Source organism: Oryx dammah, unplaced genomic scaffold, assembly GCF_014754425.2.
Source record: "Oryx dammah isolate SB20612 unplaced genomic scaffold, SCBI_Odam_1.1 HiC_scaffold_19, whole genome shotgun sequence".
NCBI lineage: Eukaryota > Metazoa > Chordata > Mammalia > Artiodactyla > Bovidae > Oryx > Oryx dammah.
The window spans coordinates 87,971,278-87,996,336 of NW_024070203.1; the positions used below are offsets into that span (position 1 = coordinate 87,971,278).

Consider the following 25,059-nt stretch of genomic DNA (forward strand, 5'->3'; position numbering starts at 1 on the left):
CTTCTGCTTTGTTTCTCTATCATTCAATGTAAAGAGATAATGTTCACTGTAAATCATTTTGGACATATTCAATGTGAAGTGATTTTAATGGATTTCAAAATACTTTTGTTGATAAAAGCTAATAAATCATTTGGACATATTCAATTTGAAGTGATCTTAATGGATTTCAAAATACTTTTGTTGATAAAAGCTAATAACACAATGAAAAACAAAAAACAGTGTAATTCCAGTGTTTAAAAGGTAGCTATCTGACTCCTCTCTGGAGTGTTTCAAGTGGCTCTGACAGTTTCAAAACTGAAATATAAAATGAAATTTTGTATTCAGTCCAACCTTGGAATTAGCTACACTACTCTTACACTGTTCACCCATGAATATAATGACAGGATTTTCTCCTTGCCCAAATTCAAGTAAGGCTCCTCTGAGCTATCTTCTCGACTAAGCCTCAACCTTGGCTATAAAAATACAAGCACAAAAGATTTTATCCATCCCACTCTTCCCCAAATGAAAACACTTTAACAAACAGTAACACAGTTTTAACAACTCAAGGAGACTCTAGATTCTAGCCTGCCTTGAAAGAATCTACTGTCTGTTTCAGGCAACACCTATGACAGGACACCCTTTTCAAGAGGTTTGACTAAAAAGGGTTTACAATGGTGGAGCCTTCCTTTGTCCCTGTAAGATGAGTGTGTGTCCACTATTCAGAAGTGTCCTTCTCAAGGGTTGGAAAGCTATTCCTCCAAAATGTAATCATCAGCAAGGATGGGGTCTCAGGCTTTGTGGGAGAATAAAATTCTAAGCAGTTGAGAAAGCTGGCCTAATTACATTTATACTGATCAATTCTTTGTAATTTTTCACTTCCCTGACTCCACTTAGTTTCCACTCACCCCTCTTTCTACTCCCCTATTCTCCCTTTGAAATGCCCAATTACCTCTATATAAATTGAAGATTTATGTCAGGGGCTTCCCTGATAGTTCAGTTGGTAAAGAATCTGCCTGCAATGCAGGAGACCCTGGTTCGATTCCTGGGTCAGGAAGTTTCCCTGGAGAAGGAATAGGCTACGCATTCCAGTGTTCTTGGGCTTCCCTGGTGGCTCACTGGTAAAGAATCCACCTGTAATGCGGGAGACCTGGGTTCAACCCCTGGGTTGGGAAGATCCACTGGCTAAGAGAACAGCTACCCACTCCAATATTCTGGCCTGGAGAATCTACCTGCCAACACAGGAGATGTGGGTTTGATCCCTTGGTCGGGAGGATCCCCTGCAAAAGGAAATGGCAACCCACTCCAGGATTCCTGCCAAGGAAATCCCATGCACAGAGGAGCATGGGGGGGCTACAGTCCACAGGGTCACAAAGGGCTGGACATGACTTGGCAACTAAACAGCAGCATGGTTGACTATCAGTTCATATTACACCGTGAAGGCTGAAGAAGCAAATATCTTCAAAAACAGATTAAAAAAAAAAAAAACTATTCAAATGAATTAATCCTTGGCTCTATCCCAAATATATCAGGAGAGCAGATACATAAAAACATGAACTTATGAGAAGAAAATGTCAAGGCCCTGAGTATAGCAAGAAATTAGCCTCATAAATCTGAAGAGGGACAATGTTCAAGTGCTAAACCAAGAGGCTCAATCAAAGGCAACCAAGGATTTTATCAACTATGAGTATTTTTATTACTTCTATTTAAAAATTAAGCAGCTAAGAATAAGAAAATCTGTGATTATTTCTGTTCTTGACCAATTCACTTGTGCTTAGTTGCTCAGTCATGACTGACTCTTTGTGACCCCATAGACATAGCCCGTGAGGTTCGTCTGTCCATGGAATTCTCCAGGCAAGAAGGCTGAAGTGGGTAGCCTTTCCCTTCTCCAGGGGATCTTCCCAACCCAGGGATTGAACCCATGTCTCTCACACTGCAGGCAGATTCTTTACTGTCTGAGCCACCATGGAAGCCCCAAGCAATTAACTTAGGTTAATTTATTTAATCAACAAAATGACTGACTGGGATTAATGGTCACAGGTTTCTCTTGCATTTAAGGCACTATGATTCGATAACATTTTTAATTTTTGAAGTTAATTTACTAGTTTACTTCCCTTTTTGTTATAAGTTAAGTTGTGTCCCCCTCCTCCAACCCCAACCCATTCATACGTTTAAGCCCTAACCTCTGGTACTTCAGAAGGTGACTTTTTTATATGGCAGATCTCTAAAAAGGTAATTAAGTTAAAATGAGATCATGAGGGTAGTCCTAATACAATGCGACTGCTGTCCTTTCAAGAAAAGGAAACTGGACACAGATATACCTAGCGTGCTGCAGTCCATGGGGTCACAAAGAGTTGGACACAACTAAGCAACTGAACTGAACCGAACTGATACACATACATAAGGAAAATCACGTAAAGATGTAAGGTAAAGATGGCTAGCCACAAGCCAAGAAAAGAGTCTTCTGAAATAACCGACCCTGTCAACCTCTTGATCTCAGACTTCTATCCTCCAGAACTGTGAGAGAGTACATTTCTTTTGTTTAGGCTACCCAGTCTGTGGTGTTTTGGTATGGCAGTCCTGGAAAACTAATAAACCTTTCAATTTTCAAAATAAATTAAAACAAAACAAAACAAAAAAAAAACACTGACTGCCTAGGGTATACAGGATGTTCCTACTATAATTTCTTAAACCTCTGACTTCAAGACATACAAGAATGTTTATAAAATTTTGATTTTCCTCTGAGAACATTCTGCCTAATTAAGTTATGAGATAATTTTAAGTATATACAGTTTATAAGAGTTTCATTTCCCAGTATACAGATATTACAACCTTCCCACAAAATCACTTTGGCAGATAAAACATTGTAATCTTTGTACAGAGCATAATTATAATCTTTATAGGAAGGTTCAGTACAGCCTAATGTAACAGATTTGGAAACAATCTAAATGGCAACAGTAGGAACATGGTTTAAAAATCATGGTTTGTGGTAAAATATTATGAAACTACTAAAATTAGCTTTCAAAGAATACCACTGAATTACACAGAGAAATGCACAAGATATAACATTGAGAGTTATGCAGAATATGAAGCTGAATATCATCCCAATTATTATACATGTACATATATAGACAAAATTCACCAAAATATTAGCACTCATTATCTCTAGGCTGTGAGATTATGAGAAAAAAATCACTGTACTAGAAAAGAGGTCCCATGTAAAAGCTTAATGCAGAATAGAAACAGCATATAAATAAGTGAAACCAAATAGTTCTGAAATAACATAGTTAAACTGAGAGGCGTTACATATTTATACCAATAATGCCACAGAGCTGGGGGAAAAGTACAAATCCAGCCACCATCAGACCAAGCAACGTACGTTTGCATATAAGACCTACTACTTATTTCTGTCACAAAAATGAAGTGAATGACCAAAAGACATAACATAACAGAATTAAACTTTCAATGCTTAATTTTTTTTTTTTTAATCACTATACATAAACATTGGGACTTCCCAGGTGGTGCTGGTGGTAAAGAATCCGCCTGCCAATGCGGGAGATGGGGGTTCAATCCCTGGGTCAGGAAGATCCCTTGGAGGAAGGCATGGCAACCCACTCCAGTATTCTTGCCTGGAGAATCCCATGGACAGAGGGGCCTGGTGGGCTACAGTCCATGGGGGTCACAAAGAGTCAGACATGACTGAAGTGACTTAGCAAGCACTCATACATAAAAATTAGTGTGGCTTTTACATTTTCTTGACTCATAACTCCTTATGTCCAAAAACTATATAAAAAACAGATTTTTCAGTTAATATGAATTTTTTGTTAAAAACAGATATTTTTTAAAAAATTGACATTTTAAAAATAAGCATTTAGCACATTTGTTAGGAATAAGAAAATTTCTAAGGAAATAAGATGATGAACATTAAGATTTACAGTTGTATTTGAGTGAACTATCAGAAACTGCCTAAACATCAAATAATAAGAAATCAGTTAAATCATTCAGTTTTTAATACTCTTTGGATGACACAGTATTTTGAGAATTTCATAAAAGCAATTTCTCAGAATTAAAAGTAACAAGTATATACACCCAAATTTTTGTATACCATGATAGAAAGTTTACAATACTTAAACTACTTTTAAGAATTCTTATGCTAGAAAAATTGTATGTAACGGAAACATAATGTTCATATTATATTCTTAAATGAAAAAAGAAGAGGATAAACCAACAGATACAAAGAAGAAACAAAATGTGTCTATAGTTATCTCTGGATAGTAAAAATTACAGGTAATTTTTATATTCCTCTGTGATTTTCTATAGACTCCATATTTTCAAAACATGAACTAGATAATGAAAAAAGAAAATTAAAGACTCAGAATCTATTTTGTACAAACAAAATTGTTATTAGCTAAGAAACAAAGTAGGCTCAGATAATGATCATTGTTTTCAAGTCTTTGAATATAAAATAAATCACTGATGATCACTGATAAAAGGGTATATTCCCAGATGTCTGGGGTTATTTTGTATATTTCTGGAATAGAGAAATGCCAGTGTACATATTTCATATTTCATATAATGTTATGAATAAATGAATCTCTCCTTTTATAAATATAAAACTTTTTTTTGGCTTTTAGACTTCAGGATATTTTAAGAATGTCTAAAATAAAGTTAAAAAAAATACAAAGATTAGAACAAAAAACTTACATTTTCTATTGTGTATTAACAGAGCTTGTTTCAAATCTACTGTTGCTCTTCCTAACAAAGCATCTGCTTTTATAGTATGATGACTCCAAACTCGAAATTCCAATGTAGTCTGTGGGGTCACATTTCTGTAAGGGAAAAATTGTAACAAAAATACAGGAGAATACATTTACTTCAATAACTTTGAAAAAGTCACGAATTCAGCTTATTTAAGGAAAAATACTACATGAAACAGTAAACTAGCTGAATTATAAATAAAAACATTTATTTTCAAGTACATTAGGAATTCAATAACTAAACAATTTCTGTAATTGACAAACCAAAACACCAACAATAAATCAAGTCTTATTAAGACTTCACAATAACATTACTTCTACTTGAACAAATATCTAAAGATTTAAGATAACTAAATGCATTAGTTATAATACTTTTACTATACACAAATTTGTAACACTGTATTTTAGAAATGCCAAATGGTTTTCTGCTCTATTTATTTTTACAAGACAATAAGAGAAAATATTATATGGAAAAAGTCTGTAAAGTACAAGCAAGGATTATTATGCTTCATTTCTGAAGAAAATAAAATTAACCAAAACTTTTTTCACATTTAAAATTGTCTAGTCACACTAAAATATAGAATTCCTTGCTCTGAAGTTATCTTACCAAAATAACAACAGCAAATCACCAAAAAAACACCCACCACCAAAAAAACATTCCCCAAACGACACTCTTTTGAAAATTTTGCATTCTTTACACCAGATACTTACACAGTTAGCTGTTCGTCCCATTTTGGATTAGAAGAACTACTGGATTTTGCTGTTTTCTTACTTTCTCCATCTGAAGCTACTTCTGTATATATTGCTGTTCCAAACCAGTTCTTTTTTCTTTTTAGTTTGGCACTAGAAACTAACAAGAAACACGACAACCACTAGTGAATATATTTAGCCACAAAGTGTGGGTATGCTAAGTTGCTTCAGTTGTGTCCGACCCTAGGGACTTCCAAAGTGGCGCTAGTGGTAAAGAATCTGCCTGCCAATGCAGGAGACTTGCGTTCGATCCCTGGGTCGGGAAGATCCCCTGGAGAAGGGCATGGCAACCCACTTCAGTATTCCTGCCTGGAGAATTCCACGGACAGAGCAGCCTGGCGGGCTACAGCCCATGGGGTCACAAGGAGTCAGACAGGATTGAAGCGACTTAGCACACAAAATAGTATAAATCAATACGAATGGAACCGTGCTTCTTGAGCAACTCAGACTCTTTTTGCTGGCAAGATGAAGAAACAATACAAAAGGGCTATTGTTAACGCCCGAGAACATTTGGCTTTAAGTAGTTTTACTGAAATATATTCACATAGCATATAATTCATCCATTTAAACTGCACAATAGTTTTCATCATAGTCACAGGAGTTGCGCAACCATCATCACAAGCATTTAAAATATATTTATTACCCCAAAAAGAAACCTCATACCATAAATCGTCACCCTTCTATTCCATCCCACCTCCTCCTCCTCCCCACCAGCCCTAGGCAACGACTCGTCTACTCTCTGTCTCTATAGATTTGCCTGTTCTAAACATTTCAAATAGTGGATTTAGATTCACATAACATGGTCTTTTGTGACTGGCTTCTTTCACTTAGCAATCTTTCTAACTTCATCCAGGTGGCAGCATACATGAGTATTTTCATTGATTTTATTTACACATAATGTCTCACTGTATGGATATACCACTTTTTATTTATCCATTCAGCAGCTGATAGACATTTGGGTTGTTTTCACTTTTTGGCTATAAACATTCACTTGGAAGGTTTTGTGTAGACGTCTGTTTTCATTTCTCTTACCTAGGAGTGGAATGGCTGGGGCTTCTCAGGTGGCTTTAGTGGTGAAAAACCCGCCTGACAATGCAGCAGACTAAAAGACACATGTTTGATCCCTGAGGGGGGAAGATCCCCAGGAGAAGGGCAACCCACTCCAGTATTCTTGCTGGAGAATCCCATGGACAGAGGAGCCTGGCGGGCTACAATCCACAGGGCTGCACAGAGTCAGACATGACTGAAGCGCCTTAGCATGCACACCCACACGGTAATTCTGTTGAATAATGGCTAGACTATTTTCTACAGTGGCTGTACCATTTTACATACCCAGCTGCAGTGTATAAGAGTTCTGATTTCTCCACATCTTTGCTAATTCTAACCTGCCTCCAGCATTAAGAGAAAGGTAAGTGTCTTCAGATTCAATGTATCTATTAACCTCTCTGTGAGGTAGTATTCATAACTTACCCATCTGAAATTACACAAACATTGGCAATTTTTTAAAAAATGCTTTTCCTAGGAAGTTGGTTTCAAATAAAGGAGGTTATCTGCCTTTTCAAAGAAAAATTCTTAACTCAAAATGTCACTACGGAAGTTAATAATACCTCTTTACAGAAAGTGAATTTGAAAGTGAATTTATCTGACTTGGAGGAAGACTTGTTTAATTTAGGCTAAACATCTGATTTTTAAATAACTTTTAAAACTACTAATTCAAACGGGGAATACATAATTTCAAGGCAAAGTACTGACTACCAAGTAGTAATAAGAACTTATCAAGATCATTTCTGCAGTCAATCACCTATGAACACTGTGAGTCTGAGATAAGAAAGGAAAGCCATCTCCATGTCATATGTGTATCACATGTTAAACTGTGAACATAAACATGCTGATGCAAGCTTACATTCTACTGTGAGGGAATAGTAGTGTAAACAAGTAGTCACAGAAACATGATGTGAAAAAAGCCGTAGCAGAAGTAGACTATTTGAAATACAGCAGTCCTCAGTTCACAACTGAAGAACAGAAAGAGATTCAAAGGAAATACTATACTTATATACCAGGAACATAAAACAATCGAAGAGTGTTTAATGTTACGTCTGAAGTGTTATTATTAGGGTGATGGCAAAACTCACTTTCATCCTTCTCTGTTCCAAACTGCTCTAAACTCTGTATCACTAATGTGATACAGAAGGAATAGATCTTCCCCTAAACATCCCCCAACCAAAGTTCTTCACTCCAAATGAAAGTCATTTCCTCAGTATACGCTGGACTTATCTGTGTACTGGAAGAAGAGAAAGGCAGTACTGGATGGTGTTAACAGCATAAGACATCTTTTCAACAAATGGTGCACAAACAACTGGACATCCACATGCAAATAAATAAATGAAAACACAGATCTTATATCCTTTATAGAAATTAACTCAAAATGTATTACAGACTTAAAGGCAAAACACAAAACTATAAAACTCATAGAAGATAACACAGGAAAAACTTTAGGTGACTTTAGATATGGTGATAGATGTCTTTTTAGTTATGACACCAAAGGTATGGTCCTTGAAAGATATAACGTACAACTAGCAGTTAATTAAAATTCAAAACTGCACTGTGAATGACAAAGTCAAGAGAATGAAAAGGCAAGCCATAGTTCAGTTCAGTTCAGTCGCTCAGTTGTGTCCAACTCTTTGCGACCCCATGAATCGCAGCACGCCAGGCCTCCCTGTCCATCACCAACTCCTGGAGTTCACTCAGACTCACATCCATCGAGTCAGTGATGCCATCCAGCCATCTCATCCTCGGTCGTCCCCTTCTCCTCCTGCCCCCAATCCCTCCCAGCATCAGAGTCTTTTCCAATGAGTCAACTCTTCGCATGAGATGGCCAAAGTACTGGAGTTTCAGCTTTAGCATCATTCCTTCCAAAGAAATCCCAGGGCTGATCTCCTTCAGAATGGACTGGTTGGATCTCCTTGCAGTCCAAGGAACTCTCAAGAGTCTTCTCCAACACCACAGTTCAAAAGCATCAATTCTTCGGCACTCAGCTTTCTTCACAGTCCAACTCTCACATCCATGCATGACCACTGGAAAAACCATAGCCTTGACTAGACGGACCTTTGTTGGCAAAGTAATGTCTCTGCTTTTGAATCTGCTATCTAGGTTGGTCATCACTTTTCTTCCAAGGAGTAAGCGTCTTTTAATTTCATGGCTGCAGTCACCATCTGCAGTGATTTTGGAGCCCAGAAAAATAAAGTCTGACACTGTTTGCACTGTTTCCCCATCTATTTCCCATGAAGTGATGGGACCGGATGCCATGATCTTCATTTTCTGAATGTTGAGCTTTAAGCCAACTTTTTTACTCTCCTCTTTCACTTTCATCAAGAGGCTTTTGAGTTCCTCTTCACTTTCTGCCATAAGGGTGGTGTCATCTGCATCTCTGAGGTTATTGATATTTCTCCCGGCAATCTTGATTCCAGCTGTGCTTCTTCCAGCCCAGCGTTTCTCATGATGTACTCTGCATAGAAGTTAAATAAGCAGGGTGACAATATACAGCCTTGATGTACTCCTTTTCCTATTTGGAACCAGTCTGTTGTTCCATGTCCAGTTCTACCTGTTGCTTCCTGACCTGCATATAGGTTTCTCAAGAGGCAGGTCAGGTGGTCTGATATTCCCATCTCTTTCAGAATTTTCCAGTTTATTGTGATCCACACAGTCAAAGGCTTTGGCATAGTCAATAAAGCAGAAATAGATGTTTCTTTGGAACTCTCTTGCCTTTTGCATGATCCAGCAGATGTTGGCAATTTGATCTCTGGTTCTTCTGCTCTTTCTAAAACCAGCTTGAACATCAGGAAGTTCACGGTTCATGTATTGCTGAAGTCTAGCTTGGAGAATCTTGAGCAGTACTTTACTAGCATGTGAGATGAGTGCAATTGTGTGGTAGTTTGAGCATTCTTTTGCATTGCCTTTCTTTGGGATTGGAATAAAAACTGACCTTTTCCAGTCCTGTGGCCACTGCTGAGTTTTCCACAGCAAGCCACAGACAGGGAGAAAATACCTGCAAAAGACATATTTGACGAAGAACTATTGTCTAAAATACACAACAAACTCTTCAGAGTCAACAATAAGAAAACAAACAACCTAATGGACCAAGGACCTTAACAGACAAAGATACATGGATAGCAAGTAAGCATATGAAAAGCTCAACAACACAAGTCATCAGGGAAGCATAAATTAAAAGAACAGTGAGATATCACTACACACCTACTGTTGTTCAATTGCTAAGTCGTATCCCACTCTTTTGCCACCCCACTAACTGCAGCCCATCAGGCTCCTCCTGTCCACGGGATTTCTCAGGCAAAAAACATTGGAGCAGGTTGCCATTTCCTGTTCCAGGCGATCTTCCCAACCCAGGGATCGAACCCACGTCTCCTGCATTGACAGGTGGGTTCTTTACCACTGAGCCACCAGTGAAGCTCACACACCTAATAGACTGGCCAAAATCCGGGACACTAACCACAACAAATGCTGGGGGAATATGGCGCCACAGAAACTCTCGTTCATGGCTGGTGGAGACGCAAAATGGTTCAACCACTTTGGAAGACAGTTTTACGGTTTCTTACAATCTAAACATAGGCTTACCATGTGATCCAATAATTGCACTCTTTGGTATTTACTGAAAAGAGCTGAAAACTTATGTCCACACAAATCCTTCAAGTGGATATTTATCACAGCTTTATTTATACAACTGTCAAAATGTCTAAGTAACCAAGATGTAGTAGATGCATGGATACACAACTTGTATGTGTGTGTTCAGTTGCTTAGTTCAGTTCAGTTCAGTGGCTCAGTCTTGTCCAACTCTTTGCAACCCCATGGACTGCAGCATGCCAGGCCTCCCTGTCCATCACCAACTCCCAGAGCTTACTCAAACTCATGTCCACTGAGTTGGTGATGTCATCCAACCATCTCTCCTCTGTCATTCCCTTCTCCTCCCACCTTCAATCTTTCCCAACATCATGGTCTTTTCTAATGAGTCAGTTCTTCACATCAGGTGGTCAAAGGATTGGAGCTTCAGCATTAGTCCTTCCAATGAATATTCAGGACTGATTTCCTTTTTGATTGACTGGTTTCATCTTGTAGTCCAAGGGACTCTCAAGAGTCTTCTCCAACACCACAGTTCAAAAGCATCAATTCTTCGGTGCTCGGCTCTCTTTATAGTCCAACTCTCACATCCATACATGACTACTGGAAAAACCACAGCTTTGACTAAATGGACTTTTGTCAGCAAAGTTATGTCTCTGCTTTTTAATATGCTGTCTAGGTTTGTCATAGTTTCTCTTCCAAGGAGCAAGTGTCTTTTAATTTCATGGCTGCAGTCACCACCTCCAGTGATTTTGGAGCCTAAGAAAATAAAGTCTCTCACTGTTTCTATGGTTTCCCTGTCTATTTGAGATGAAGTGATGAACCAGATGCCATGATTTTAGTTTTTTGAATGCTGAGCTTTAAGGCAGCTTTTTCACTCTCCTCTTTCACTTTCATCAAGAGGCTCTTTAGTTCTTCTTTGCTTTCTGCCATAAGAGTGGTGTCATCTGCACATGTGAGGTTACTGATATTTCTCCTGGCAATCTTGATTCCAGCTTGTGCTTCATCCAGCCCAGCATTTCACATGATGTACTCTGCAAATAAGTTAAATAAGCATGGTGACAATACACAGCCTTGACGTACTCCTTTCCCGATTTACAAACAGTCTGTTGTTCCATGTCTGGTTCTAACTGTTGCTTCTTGGCCAGCATACAGATTTCTCAGAAGGTAGATGAGGCAGTCTGGTATTCCCATCTCTTTAAGAATTTTCCACAGTTTGTTGTGATCCACAGTCAAAGGCTTTAGCTGTATTAACTGATACTCAAAATGATAAATACTGTGGAGGCACTATCTTGGCTACTTACACTCCTTTGGTCCATATCTATTTTCCAATTGGTTCTCTAGGCTTCGAGTGATTCTATTTTTAGCTACCTGATAGTTTTTCTCTAAGGTCCCTTTTGGCCCAAATCAGCTAGACCAGGTCTTTGTGACTTCAGTTAAGTACTCATACAGTAGATAAAGACCAGGAAGAAAGTTACATCTCAGCTATGGTGGCCACAGGTGCTGCACGAGTAACAGTGAAAACCAAGGATACAGCTCTAAGCTTATGCAGAGCAAAAGCATAAGTATCAGGAATTACACTTAGATGGAAGACACATCAGAATCATCAGGGAATTGCTTGAAAATATGTAAGTTCACAGTTCACAGAAAACTAAATACAAATATCCCTGAAATATGCCTCAACCTCACTCATGAAACAAGTAATATATAAAATGACACTTCAGATACTACTTCTTACCTAAGTGTCATCATGCCTGATAGTGTATCTTGATGAGGCTATAGGAAAACAGGCACTCTCATAGACACTTGGTGGGAACACAGAAATAGTACAGATCCTATGGAAAGGAACTTCACAACAGTTGACCTCTGAACAACAGTGGTTTGAATCGTGTGGATACACTTCTACATAGATTTTTTTAAGATAAGGACATACTACAGTACTATACCATCAGGAGTTGGCTGTATCCATGGATATGGAACCATGGATATTGAGGGCTGATTGTAAAGTTATGCACAGATTTTTCAAATGCGCAGGACTCGGCACCATAATCTCTGTGGTTCAGGGGTCAACTGTGATTGATAATATCACACATGCTTACTATTTGATTAAGCAATCTCATTCTAGAATTCTATCCTAATGACACATGAAGCCCTTTATTGTAGCACTATTTGCAATAGCAAAAAATGGAACTCAGTGTCCATCAATAGGGCACTAGCTGAATTAACTCTGGTACATCCAGTCAACAGAGTATTGGGCAGCGATAAAAAGGTGTATGGAATACTCTGCTATGGACAATACCCTAGGATATTACTGTTAAATGAAGAAAAGAAAGGTGCAGGAGCTAGATGCTAAGAAGCAGGAAGACTGAGAGGAGAGATATGCATGCATATAATGTGTATACCTGCTTGTATTTTCAAAAAGAAGCAATAGATGGATGAAACAACACTAATAAAAATGTTTCCAAAGGTGGAAGGGAAAGAAGCAGAAGGAATGGACAGAGTACCCAAACCTCTCCAAATATCATTCTGAATTAACAATTTTGACTCTGCTACTGCTAAGTCACTTCAGTTGTGTCTGACTCTGTGCGACCCCATAGATGGCAGCCCACCAGGCTCCCTTGTTCCTGGGATTCTCCAGGCAAAAACACTGGAGTGGGTTGCCATTTCCTTCTCCAATGCATGAAAGTGAAAAGTGAAAGTGAAGTCGCTCAGTCATGTCAGACTCTTAACGACCCCATGGAATGCAGCCTACCAGGCTCCTCCGTCCATGGGATTTTCCAGGCAAGAGTACTGGAGTGGGGTGCCATTGCCTTCTCCAATTTTGACTCTAGAACTGTATAAATGCCTTATATGGTGATAAAATTAAATTAAATTAAAAATAAATAACTGAAAGCAATGAATCTGACTAACCCAGTTGATGGCATAACCAAATGAAAAAAAAACTCTGACTGTACATACGAAGGAGGGACGCTCACAGAGAAATCTTAAAACTGCAATGAGAGGGCCTGTTATTTTCAGTAGCTTTAACACTGCTAAGACTTCTGTGTGTGTGTGTTAGGATAAAACAGATATACCTGTGCTGATATTATTTAGAATTAAAATTCTGAAGTTAAGAGAAAACAGAAATATAAAGTAAAAAGAAGTAAAAATAACTTTTTTCTTCTTTTAGTGGAAAATAGTTATTTACAGACTATAGCTACTCTTTAGAATTAGCCTTATCAGCATGAACTTGGGATTTGCTTTTTGCTTTCTAAGACAATAAACATCTTCTAGCTCTGTTCACTGAAAACTCCTATTAACAGTTGACCTGATAGTTATGAGTACCATGGGAATTACAGTATATCTCTTTCTTATCTGAAACTCAACCTGCCTCTCCTAAGGCAAATATTATTTCTAATGTTGTAAGCACAGAGCCACATACAAACATCCCTCCTTTTCATATCCATATGGCTATATGCACTATTTCACACTTTGCTTTTTCACTTAAAAATATTATCTTAGAACTTGGCTCTTACTGGTACACATATTCATTTCATGTCATTGTTTATCTAGAATTCTGCCAATCTTTTGGTATTAAAGATTCTTTTTCTGTTACTCCTACTAATTTATCTTGCAGATATTTATATATAAACTATCCACATACATTATATGTGGACATTATTTATATGCATATATGAACAATATAAATACCTGCAAGATAAATTTATACTAGTAAAATTTCTGGTTGAAGGACTGTTCTTTGAAACATTACTCCAATTAGCTAGAATAAATGATCTGAACCAAGGCTCTTCCCTGCTTTTACATATGCTGTTCCTTCTCCCTCCCATACTTTTGGCTGCCAATCTGCAGTGAACTCTAATCCTTCCTACAAGAGTCGAAGTGTTACCCTCTGTGAATCCTTCTCTTACCCTGCTTTCACAGACCTACAGGCCATCTCCAGTTCCAAGCAGAACTGTGACACTTTCCTTTAAGTTCTCACTGTATCCAGTTAACAGTCACTTTGCATGATAAGTGTCAATGCAAAACAAACCTGCTTGACATTTTATAGTAAGTCCCTGGAGTACTAGGGTCTTGTGTTTTCATATATGGAATTCCACTTAACAACTATTTGCCCATGATTGAATGAATGGCTTAAACGCATGGAAAAGGGCTTTTAGCATCTTTCTCCATTCTAATAATCATTTAAACACTAGTTCAGTTCAATGGGGTTTATTCTAATACCCAAATTCTTCCACCACCAAAAAGGACAGAGCTCCTCTGCATCCAGTACAGGTTCAGTAAATACTTACGGAATAAATATTTTTACAGAGTTTCTATCTTTGAGGCCTATTGCAACAAATACACCATGGCATAAATCTAAAAGAAAAGATACTTACGAAATAAGTCTGCTATATTAGGCATTAAAAAGAAAGTTTCATCAGAGAACTATTAGTTTAAATTACTGTGAAAACAACTTACCAGTTACCTGTAACTGCAACCTTCCACTGTGGTTATTACTAGTATCAGACCTTGGTGAAGCAGTGGCCATGTCCCAAAACTCAGCTTAAATCTACAAAAAAGTTAATTTATTCATATATTAGACTAGAGATTATAATTTTCAATACAATTAACACCTTGTCCCCAGTAAATCTTGCATGTTTCTTTTTATAGATAATTTTTTCAAATTCTATTTCACTGCCCCACCCTATTTTTACTTTTTAAATAAAACACAAAGCTGAGCTACTTCAGCTTTAACCTGAATGGCAACTATTTTAAGGCTAAACTTCTATTCACCTTTAACCTACTAAGATAAAGATGAACATTAAGGGCAAGATTGAAAAAGTAATATAAATATGTTTTTTACCCTCATGGACTTTATTATGATGATTATTAAGCATAATTTAACTTATATGCAAAGTACATCATGAGAAACACTGGACTGGAAGAAACACAAGCTGGAATCAAGACTGCCGGGAGAAATATCAATAACCTCAGATATGCAGATGACACCACCCTTACGGCAGGAAGTGAAGAGGAACTCAAAAGCCTCTTGATGAAAGTGAAAGAGGAGAGTAAAAAAGTTGGCTTAAAGCTCAACATTCAGAAAACGAGATCATGGCATCTGGTCCCACCACTTCATGGCAAATAGATGGGGAAACAGTAGAAACAGTGTCAGACTTTATTTTTCTGGGCTCCAAAATCACTGCAGATGGTGACTGCAGCCATGAAATTAAAAGACGCTTACTCCTTGGAAAAAAAGTGATGACCAACCTAGATAGCATACTCAAAAGCAGAGACTTTACTTTGCCAACTAAGGTCTGTCTAGTCAAGGCTATGGTTTTTCCAGTAGTCATGTATGGATGTGAGAGTTGGACTGTGAAGAAGGCTGAGTGCCGAAGAATTGATGCTTTTGAACTGTGGTGTTGGAGAAGACTCTTGAGAGTCCCTTGGACTGCAAGGAGATCCAACCAGTCCATTCTGAAGGAGATCAGCCCTGGGATTTCTTTGGAAGGAATGATGCTAAAGCTGAAACTCCAGTACTTTGGCCACCTCATGCGAAGAGTTGACTCATTGGAAAAGACTCTGATGCTGGGAGGGATTGGGGGCAGGAGGAGAAGGGGACAACGGATGATGAGATGGCTGGATGGCATCACTGACTCGATGGACGCAAATCTGAGTGAACTCCAGGAGTTGGTGATGGACAGGGAGGCCTGGTGTGCTGCGACTCATGGGGTCGCAAAGAGTCGGACACAACTGAGTGAGTGAACTGAACTGAACTGAACAAACATAAAAAATAATAAAAATTATTAAACATAAATTTTTAAAAATTAGTTTTAGCAATAAAAGGCACGTTGGTCAAGCAAAGAGACCATGAAAATGGCATTGCGTATCTGAAAAAGAACCATTTCGAATTTGCTTAAACTCTTCATTTTAGAATAGTTTCAGATTTACGGAAAAGTTGTAAAGAAAATAGCATTCTCATATATCCTATACCCAGTGTCCTCTACTATTGATTTCTTATATTAGGATGCTGTATTTGTCCCATATCAATACATTATTATTAATTAGAGCCTATAGTTTATTCAGATTAGATAGCACTTAAGAGAGAATCACCAAACTTGAATATAAACTTTAAAAATTCATTTAGAAGTAATGCTGAGATAAATAGCTTGAAAAATCAAAGAGAAACTAAAAGACATGAAAAGATAAAATGTTGACCTGACATATATTTCTACTCATAATCTCAGAAAATGAAGAAAGAGGAGGTCGTACTAGCAGAGAAAATGACTTAGTTTTCTAGAACCGTGAAATACACTTGTTCACAATTCTAAGAAACACTGCATGAAACAGTTGGGGTAAACATGAAGACACTCACATTTGGACACACAGGGACACACAGCAGTCACGCTGCATAGCACCGAAACACAGGGCATGAACACACTCACGTTTGGACACCCAGGGACACACAGCAGTCACAGTGCACAGCACCAAAACACAGGGCAAGCTAAAAGCAGCCAGAGAGAAGAGTGATGGCACTCAGAAGAGAGTCAGGTGACAGCAGGATTCTCAGCAAGCAGCCACAGAAACACAGAAAGCGGAGCAAGCATCTATCTGCAGAAACTGAGAAAATGGATTCAAGCACCAAAACTCTCTTTGGAACACAGAAGGTATCAAGTCTGTGCCAGAGAAACCAAAAAGAGTTTACCAACAGAAGGCCTTTACTTCGACAAAATCTGAAAGACACATTTCCAAAACAGAATAAAATTACACAGGAGGATGCTCTGAGATGCAGGAAGGGAAAGATGAGTAAAGAAACTGGTCAGCACACAAGTGAATCTAGAGAAACACCGCCAACAAAGTAACAACAGTGACATCTTATTATGGTATGTAAATAGAACCAGAATAAACCATTAAAATACAGAACCAAGGACAGAGGCACGAAGTGGAGGGGCTGGGCAGGGAGCAAGAGGACAGGGGCTGACGAGGTCAACTCTCTGCATCGTCCGGCAGAGGGCCTGTGCTCTGGCTTAACTTTGGACTACGTAGCATTCCCAGCAGGATTTCAAGGGTAACCACAGAAGAACAGAAATAAGCAGTGTAATTTCCAAACCAGTAGAGTAGAAGAGAATACAATTTAAGAAAAAAATTCAATTTCCAAAAAATGGCTAGAAAAGGAAAGGAAAAAAAGAAAGCATAAACAACCAGCATTATCAGAAAGCGTAAAGTAAGAGAGTGCAAATATAGAAATAATCACAGTAACAGCAAATACAAGAGTAAGATGAGAGATGCCTACAAAATAAAGATGCTGACAGCATGGAAGCAAAACTATTGGAAAGGACGTATTAGGCAAATACGAACAAAAGGAAAGCTGGGCTTAGTCATAATAGCAGAAAAAGAGCATTATCAGGGAAAACAAAGAAAATGATACAAGAGTCAATCTATGTAAGCAGACAGAGAACTCCAAATTTCCATGCTTTAAAAAAAAAAAAAAAAAGCCTAGCTTTGGTTCCTTCTCCCAGCCCAACAAAGTGATCTCAGCCAAAAAGAATGCCAAGTCCCTGACAGACTTCCAGGTTGAGGAATGGTATAGCATGGTAGAAGCACCATCTATGACCCCGAAACAGACGATCTGAGGCTGTTTCAACCATCTGACACAGTTACAATGATAGCACGTCACAGCACCTGAGACTGACTTCCATCCCGCCCACTGCTCCACAGGCTGCTGGGAACAGGGCCACTTCCCCATCTGCCACCCTACACTGTCTTTCTAGGGAGCCCAACTTGTGAGAAGCAGAAGTCTCCATCCAGGAGTTCTTTAGAGAGTTATCAGCACCGAGCATTTACCGTGAGAACCCAGTAATGCAGGGAGGTGGAAAGGTTTTCATTATGCTCAGTTTGAGAACCTGGAGTTCCTGTTCAGCCCTAGAGCTTCAGTAAAGAATCTCTAGACAGCAGAATTCCAGGGAACCCTGCTAATCAAAGACAGGACAGGGACAAGGATGGTGGTTCTTTTCACTGAAAAAGAAATCACAATTTTCACAAAACAGATACGGACCGGAGAAGCTGTCCTGTACAGACAGCCTGGATTTGCCTATTCACCTAGAAGAGGTGAAGAGAGCTTTGAAGGCAAACATCGTGATCGCTATGGAGGCCACGAATGCCGTCACGACTAAGGCAGCAGAGGCTGTAACAGAGGCCATGACTTCAGGATAAACAGTGGGAAAAGGCAAGCTACAGCGGGTACTAGAGGGACAATGACTGTGAAGCTCTATAGATAGGACGTTCAGTCGCGGAGCACCAAAGACAACTGCTCTCAAGATATTATAGGTATGACGACAGAGGACCCTTCCAGAGACCCAAACTGCATTTAAAGCCTCAGGGTACTCCTAACGAAGATGTCTCCTCTGCTGACCTCCTTATCTAGCTTTCAGGCAGCACCTTTGGAACAGCAAAGCTCAGCCTGATGCCCCAGTTGTGAGAGAAAAAGGAGAAGAGCAGCTACAGAAGGAATGGGAGAAAGGGCAGCATCAGCTTGCTGTCCAGTCGCTCAGTTGTGTCAGACTCTCTGCGACCCCATGGACTACAGTACGCCAGGCTTCTCTGTCCTTCACCCTCTCCTGGAGCTTGCTCAAACTCATGTCCATCAAGTTGGTGATGCTATCCAACCATCTCATCCTCTGTCGTCCCCTTATCCTGCCCTCAATCTTTCTCAGCATCAGAGTCTTTTCCAATGAGTCGGATCTTTGCATCAGGTGGCTAAAGTACTGGAGCTTTAGCTTCGGCATCAGTCCTTCCAATGAACACTCAGGACTGATTTTCTTTAGGATGGACTGGTTTGATCTCCAGCTAGAATGACGGCCTTGGAGGGAAACCAAAACTGGCAAAGTAAATAATTTCAAGAACAGTGATGGTCAAGAACAGGAAGTAAGTCACCTTGGACTGGGACCTTGCCGCATCCGCCAGAAGTCAGATCAGGGTGTGTGAAGGAAAGAGTGAGACCTCTCTGGAAAAAAGATGAAATACTCAGTAAAAGCAAAAGACTGTCACTCTCCAACTTCTAAGCTTCCCAGACCTGATGAGCTACCAGAGGAAATGCTGGCCCCTCCATCGAGAGAATGCTTAGGTGAAGTGAAGTGCTAATCCTCTGTTGATCTCAGTTCAAACACAGAGCAGCAGTCCCCTACAAGTGATGGGGAGATGCCACTCCAGTTCAACCATCTCAGCAAGGATCAACCTGTAAAGATGAAAATAGGGCAGATGTGGTGAGTACCCCAAAAGCCTCGAAAGTGGGAGCACCAGCATGAACCAAGAGATGAAGTAATCAGGACGAATGGAAGAAGTCTGAGAGGAGACAGAACAAAAAGGATCAAGAGCTCTAGAGAACCTGAGAACCCAAAGGAACCTGAAGAACGCAGCTTCTAAGTTCAGTACCGTGAGTACACTGCTCTCCCAGTTGACAGTGAAAATTAAAAAGAGAATTCTACAGCCTGTGCTTTCTCCTAGCTTCTCTCTACCCTGAAACATTTCTAAGCAAATCAAATCTCCATCCAGACCAGGCAAAAAAAAAAAAAATCACAGTCTCCCAGGAGGAGAAAAGCCTGTAAAGATTGTAGAACTACAGGAAGAAACTGACCATTGATTTGGGTGATTTCAACACACATTAATTTTCTATAGATCAAGTGAATCAAAAAATACCTAAAAACAAAATGATGAACAAGAATTTAATGAACAGAACCTAAGTTTTAGAAAACAAACATTATTCTCAAGGATACATGGGACATATAGAAAAATAATACATATGTTGGGAGGTAACTGAAATGTCACTAAATTTCAAAGAATATGTTTAATTTTCTTCCTGGGTGCTGATAAAAATGCAGTTAAGTTAAAAATCAATAATGAAAGATTAATTTTTAAAATACAAATAGAAAATAATAACACTTCTAAATATTTCATGAATCGTCAGAAACGGTAATGGAAATTTTTCTAAAAATACTAAAAACTGGACTCCCCAGGAAGAGGGGTTGTGAGTCCACCTGCCAATGCAGAGGACGCAGGTGAGGTCCCCAGTCTGGAAAGACTCCACACGCCAGGAGCAACTGTGCCCACAGGGCACAAGTTCTGAGCCTGCGCTGTAGAAACCTGGAGCCAGAAGTACTGAAGCCTCCTGCCCCAGGGCACATGCTCTGTAACAAGTGAAGCCAACGCAGTGAGAAGCACCCACGTCTCAACAAGAGCAAAACCCCTGCTCACTGCAACTAGACAAAGCTCTTGAGTAGCAATGAAGATCCAGCTCAACCAAACATAAATAACTAAATACAATTTCAAAAAATAAAAATGTTTTGTTGTTTAGCTGCAAAGTAGTGTCTGACTCTTTGTGACCCCATGGACTGCAACACATCAGGCTTCCAAAACAACACTTAAAAATGAATGTAACTGAATTACAAACATTTTTGGAATACAGTAAATGTTACAGTTTGAGGCAAATCTATAGCCTTAATGACTTGTCCTAGGAAAAGAAAGGCTGAAAGTAAATGAATTAACAGGACAATCTGTTAAATTAGAAAGATAGAAATCAGTAAACCCTAAGAAAGCAAAAGGTAATAAAAAAACAGAAACTAATGAAGTAAAAAAAAAAGTAACAGAGAATATCAACAAAGTCACAGTTCTTAGAAAATACTAAAACAAATAAATGTCTGGCAAGACTTGGTGAAGGGTAAATACAATGGCGCCCTCATGGATCGCAGCCTGGCTGTGGTGAAGGAGCTTGTGTGATTCAATGAAGCTATGAACCACACAGTGCGAGGCCACTCAAGACGGACGGGTCATAATGGAGATTTCTGACAAAACGAGGGCCAACGGCAACCCACTCCAGCATTCCTGCCACGGGAACGCATGAACACTATGAAACGGCATAAAGATGTGACAAGTGGAAGATGAGCCCAACACGCTGGAAGGTGTCCAATATGCTACAGGGGAAGAGCAGGGGGCAAACCATTCACCATCACAGCCATCCAAGTCTCTGCTCCAACCTCTAATGCCCAAGAAGCTGAAGTTGACCGGTTCTATGAAGACCTACAAGACCTTCTAGAACTAACACCAAAAAAGATGTCCTTTTCACCATAGGGGATTGGAATGCAAAAGTAGGATGTCAAGAGATACCTCAGGTAATGGGCAAGTTTAGAGTTTTGCCAACAGAACACACTGGTCGTAGCCAATACCCTCTTTCAACAACACAAAAGACAACTCTACACATGGACACCACCAAATGGTCAACACTGAAATCAGCCTGATCTTCTACTTTGCAGCTGAAGATGGAAAAATTTTATACAGTCAGCAAAAACAAAACCTGGGCTAACAGTGGCTCAGATCCTAAATTCCTTATTATAAAATTCAGACTTAAATTGAAGAAAGTAGGTAAAGCCACTAGGGCCATTCGGTATGCCCTAAATAAAATCCTTTATGAGTATACCGTAGAGGTGATGAATAGATTCGAGGGATTAGATCAGGTAGCCGGATGCCTGGAGAGCTATGGATGGAGGTTTGTGACACTGCACAGGAAGCAGTGACCACAACCTTCCCAAAGAAAAAGAAATGCAAGAAGGCAAAGTGGTTGTCTGAAGAGGCCTTACAAATAGCTGAGAAAAGACAAGTGAAAAGCGAAGGAGAAGCGGAAAGATAGACCCAACTAAATGCAAAGTTCCAGAGAATAAATAACAAGGGAAGATAAGACCTTCTTCAGTGAACAATGCAAGGGAGTAGAGGAAAACAATAGAATGGGAAAGTCTAGAGATCTCTTCAAGAAAATTGGCGATATCAAGGGAACATTTCATGCAAAGATGGGTTCAATAAAAGAAACAGTAAGGACCTAATAAAACCAGAAGAGATTAAGAAGAGGTGGCAAGAGTACACACAAAAATTATACAAAAAAGATCATAATGTCCTGAATAACCATGATGGTGTGGTCACTTACTGAGAGTGAGCATCCTGAAGTGCGAAGTCAAGTGGGCCTTAGGAAGCATCACTACAAACAAAGCTAGTGGAGGTGATGGAATTCCAGCTGAGCTATTTCAAATCCTAAAAGAATATACTGTGAAAGTGCTGGACTCAATACGCCAGCAAATTTGGAAAACTCAGCAGTAGCCACAGGACTGGAAAAGGTCAGTTTTCATTCCAACTGCAAAGAGGGGCAATGCTAAAGAATGTTCAAACTATACAACTGCACTCTTTCCACATGCCAGTAAGGTTATGCTCAAAATCCTTCAAACTAGGCTTCAGTCATATGTGAACTGAGAACTCCAGAAGTACAAGCTGGGTTTAGAAAGGGCAAAGGAACCAGAGATCAAACTAACAAAATCTGTAGCATAATAGAGAAAGCAAGGGAATTCCAAAAAATATTATTTCTGTTTCACTGACTACATGAATCACAACAAACTGTGAAAAATTCTTCAAGAGATGGGAATACTAGACCACCCTACCTGTCTCCTGAGAAACCTGAATGCAGGTCAGGAAGCAACATTTAGAACCTTACATGGAACAACTGACTGGTTCAAAATTGGGAAAGGGGTAGGTCAAGGCGATATACTGTCACTCTGCTTATTTAACTTCTATGCAGAGGACATCATGTGAAATGCTGGGCTGGATGAAGCGCAAGCTGGAATCAGGATTGCTGACAGAAATATCAACCTCAGATATGAAGATGATACCACTCTAACAGCAGAAAGTGAAGAGGAACTAAAGGCCCCTTGATGAAAGTGAAAGAGGAGAGTGAAAACGCTGACTTAAAACTGAACATTCAAAAGCTAAGATCATAGCATCCTGTCCCATCACTTCATGGCAAATAGAAGAGGGAAAAGGTGGAAGCAGTGACGGATTTCATTTTCTTGGGTTCCCAGATCATTGCTGATGGTGACCGCAGCCTTGAAATTAAAAGACGCTTGCTCCTTGGAGGGTCTTCCCTCGTGGCTCAGGAAATAAAGAATCCACTTGCAATGCAGGAGACCTGGGTTGGATCCCTGGGTTGAGAAGATCTCCTGGAGAAGGGAATGGCTACCCACTCTGGGATTCTTGTCTGGAGAAAAGGAAAGCTATGACAAACCTAGATAGCATATTAAAAGCAAAGACATCACTTTGCTGACAAAGGTCCACAGAGTCAAAGCTATCATTTTTCCAGTAACCATGTACAGATGTGACAGTAGGACCATAAAGAAGGCTGATTGCTAAAGAATTGATGCTTTTGAACTCTAGTGCTGGAAAAGACTCTCGAGAGTCCCTTGAACTGTGAGGAGATCAAGCCAGTCCATCCTAAAGGAAATCAGTCCTGTATATTCACTGGAAGGACTAATGCAAGCTGAAGCTCCAATACTTTGGCCACCTGATGCAAAGAACTGACTCACTGGAAAAGCCTCTGATGCTGAGGAAGATTGAGGGCAAGAGGAGAAGTGCGTGTCACAGCATAAAACAGTTGGACAGCACCACTAATTCAATGGACATGAGTTTGAGCAAACCCCGGGAGTTAGTGCAGGACAGGGAAGCTTGGTGTGCTGCAGTCCATGGGGTTGCAAAGAGTCGGAAACAACTTAGCGACTGAATAAAAACAACAACAAATAAAGTGAAACAACGTAAAGAGGCCCACAAGAGAATGGATACATGTATATGTGTGGCTGAGTCCCACTGCCTCCACCTGAAACTATCGCAACATTGTTAATTTGGTATCCTTCAACACAAAATAAAAAGTAAAAAATAAAGTTTCCCAAAAGACCTACATATCTAAGGACATACTAATACAACAGATGTAGCAATGCAGAACTGTGAGAAAGGAGGGACAATTAAATGGTTCTGATATTATCTATATTGGAAGAATTAGCCTGGATTCCTACCTCACATCGTATACTATTGGGGGCCAGCGTGAGGAACTCCGCCCATGGCAAAGGTCATAAGGAAAGAGGCTTGGTATACCCAAAGGCATGATCAAGCCTCAGGAAACCCCCTGTTCCCAAGCATCTAACCCCAAAACCAGAGTCTGTTTTATGCTCTCGCCTACACCTCTGACTTTACGGGGGCTCTCCCCCATAACCGTTTCTCTTGGAGAAGGAGTTAACTTGCAGCTCCAAGGCAATAAAAATTCCTGGGCATGATAAGAGTGTTTCAGCTTACGGACTGCTCTGAAGGTTATCTAGCCCACCGGTATAGGTTTGTCTGGCCACATGTGATTGTTTACAGCCTCCCAATCTGAGAGGCACGAGATGTTTTAGACTTACAAAAGGCAAATTCTTTTGGGGAGTTAGAAATTATTGGTATAGTGGGTTAGTTAGAAATTATATCAGTGAAGGGTTTTTCATTTGTTGTGTCAATGATTGCTGCTAATTCCCTGCTCTGGGTGGGACAAGGATGTCTCAGGTCAAACCTCTCTGCTGCAACCATAAACAGCACAGAGAGTTTTGGAGTATTTTGAGAGTCTTAATTAGCATAGGGCTTTTTCTTCAGGCCTCCATATCCTTAGGCACCTAGGAATATAATCAATGTATTTGGAATATAGAAAACGAAATATAGTAGTTTTTGATGTTAGCAATACTAGACTTTTTGAGTTAATGAATTTTCTCTTTTGTAATAGATCACTGCACTTTATTATAAATCCCTGTGTTCTTGCCATGTAAAAATGTAACCTTATCACTATCTTAAGACTAGATAGATCTTAAGGGGAGCATTGGTGAAGGGTTTTTCATTTGTTGGGCTGATGTTTGCTGCTAAATCTCCATATTCCCTGCCCTTATAATGAACATAACTAACATATAGGAGAAATAAGTATTAACCTTTAAGCATATAGGAGAGATAGGTATTAACCTTTAAGATTAATCCTGTTAACCTTGGGTTAAATAAATTCCTTTCTTGATTGTAACTCACTACACCCTCACCCTATAGGAATGCAACTTTATCTGGAGGGTGGTGCCTGGTTTAAGAAATAAGGTTT

General features: G+C 39.5%; 1 protein-coding gene across 5 annotated transcripts in view; it reads right to left on the reverse strand.

Moving 5' to 3' along the window:
- WWP1 (WW domain containing E3 ubiquitin protein ligase 1) overlaps positions 1–25,059 on the reverse strand; it is a 141,716-nt gene that overhangs the window by 84,619 nt on the left and 32,038 nt on the right. For all 5 annotated transcript variants that reach the window (XR_005724562.1, XR_005724563.1, XM_040261128.1 and 2 more), the window contains exons 3-5: positions 14,571–14,661; positions 5,445–5,583; positions 4,681–4,805 (exon numbers count right to left, since the gene is read on the reverse strand). Coding sequence is in view for 3 of the 5 variants with exons in the window: in XM_040261128.1 (XP_040117062.1) it covers positions 4,681–4,805; positions 5,445–5,583; positions 14,571–14,640 (334 nt within the window). In the remaining 2 variants the exon portion in view is untranslated. The remainder of the gene's footprint in view (positions 1–4,680; positions 4,806–5,444; positions 5,584–14,570; positions 14,662–25,059) is intronic.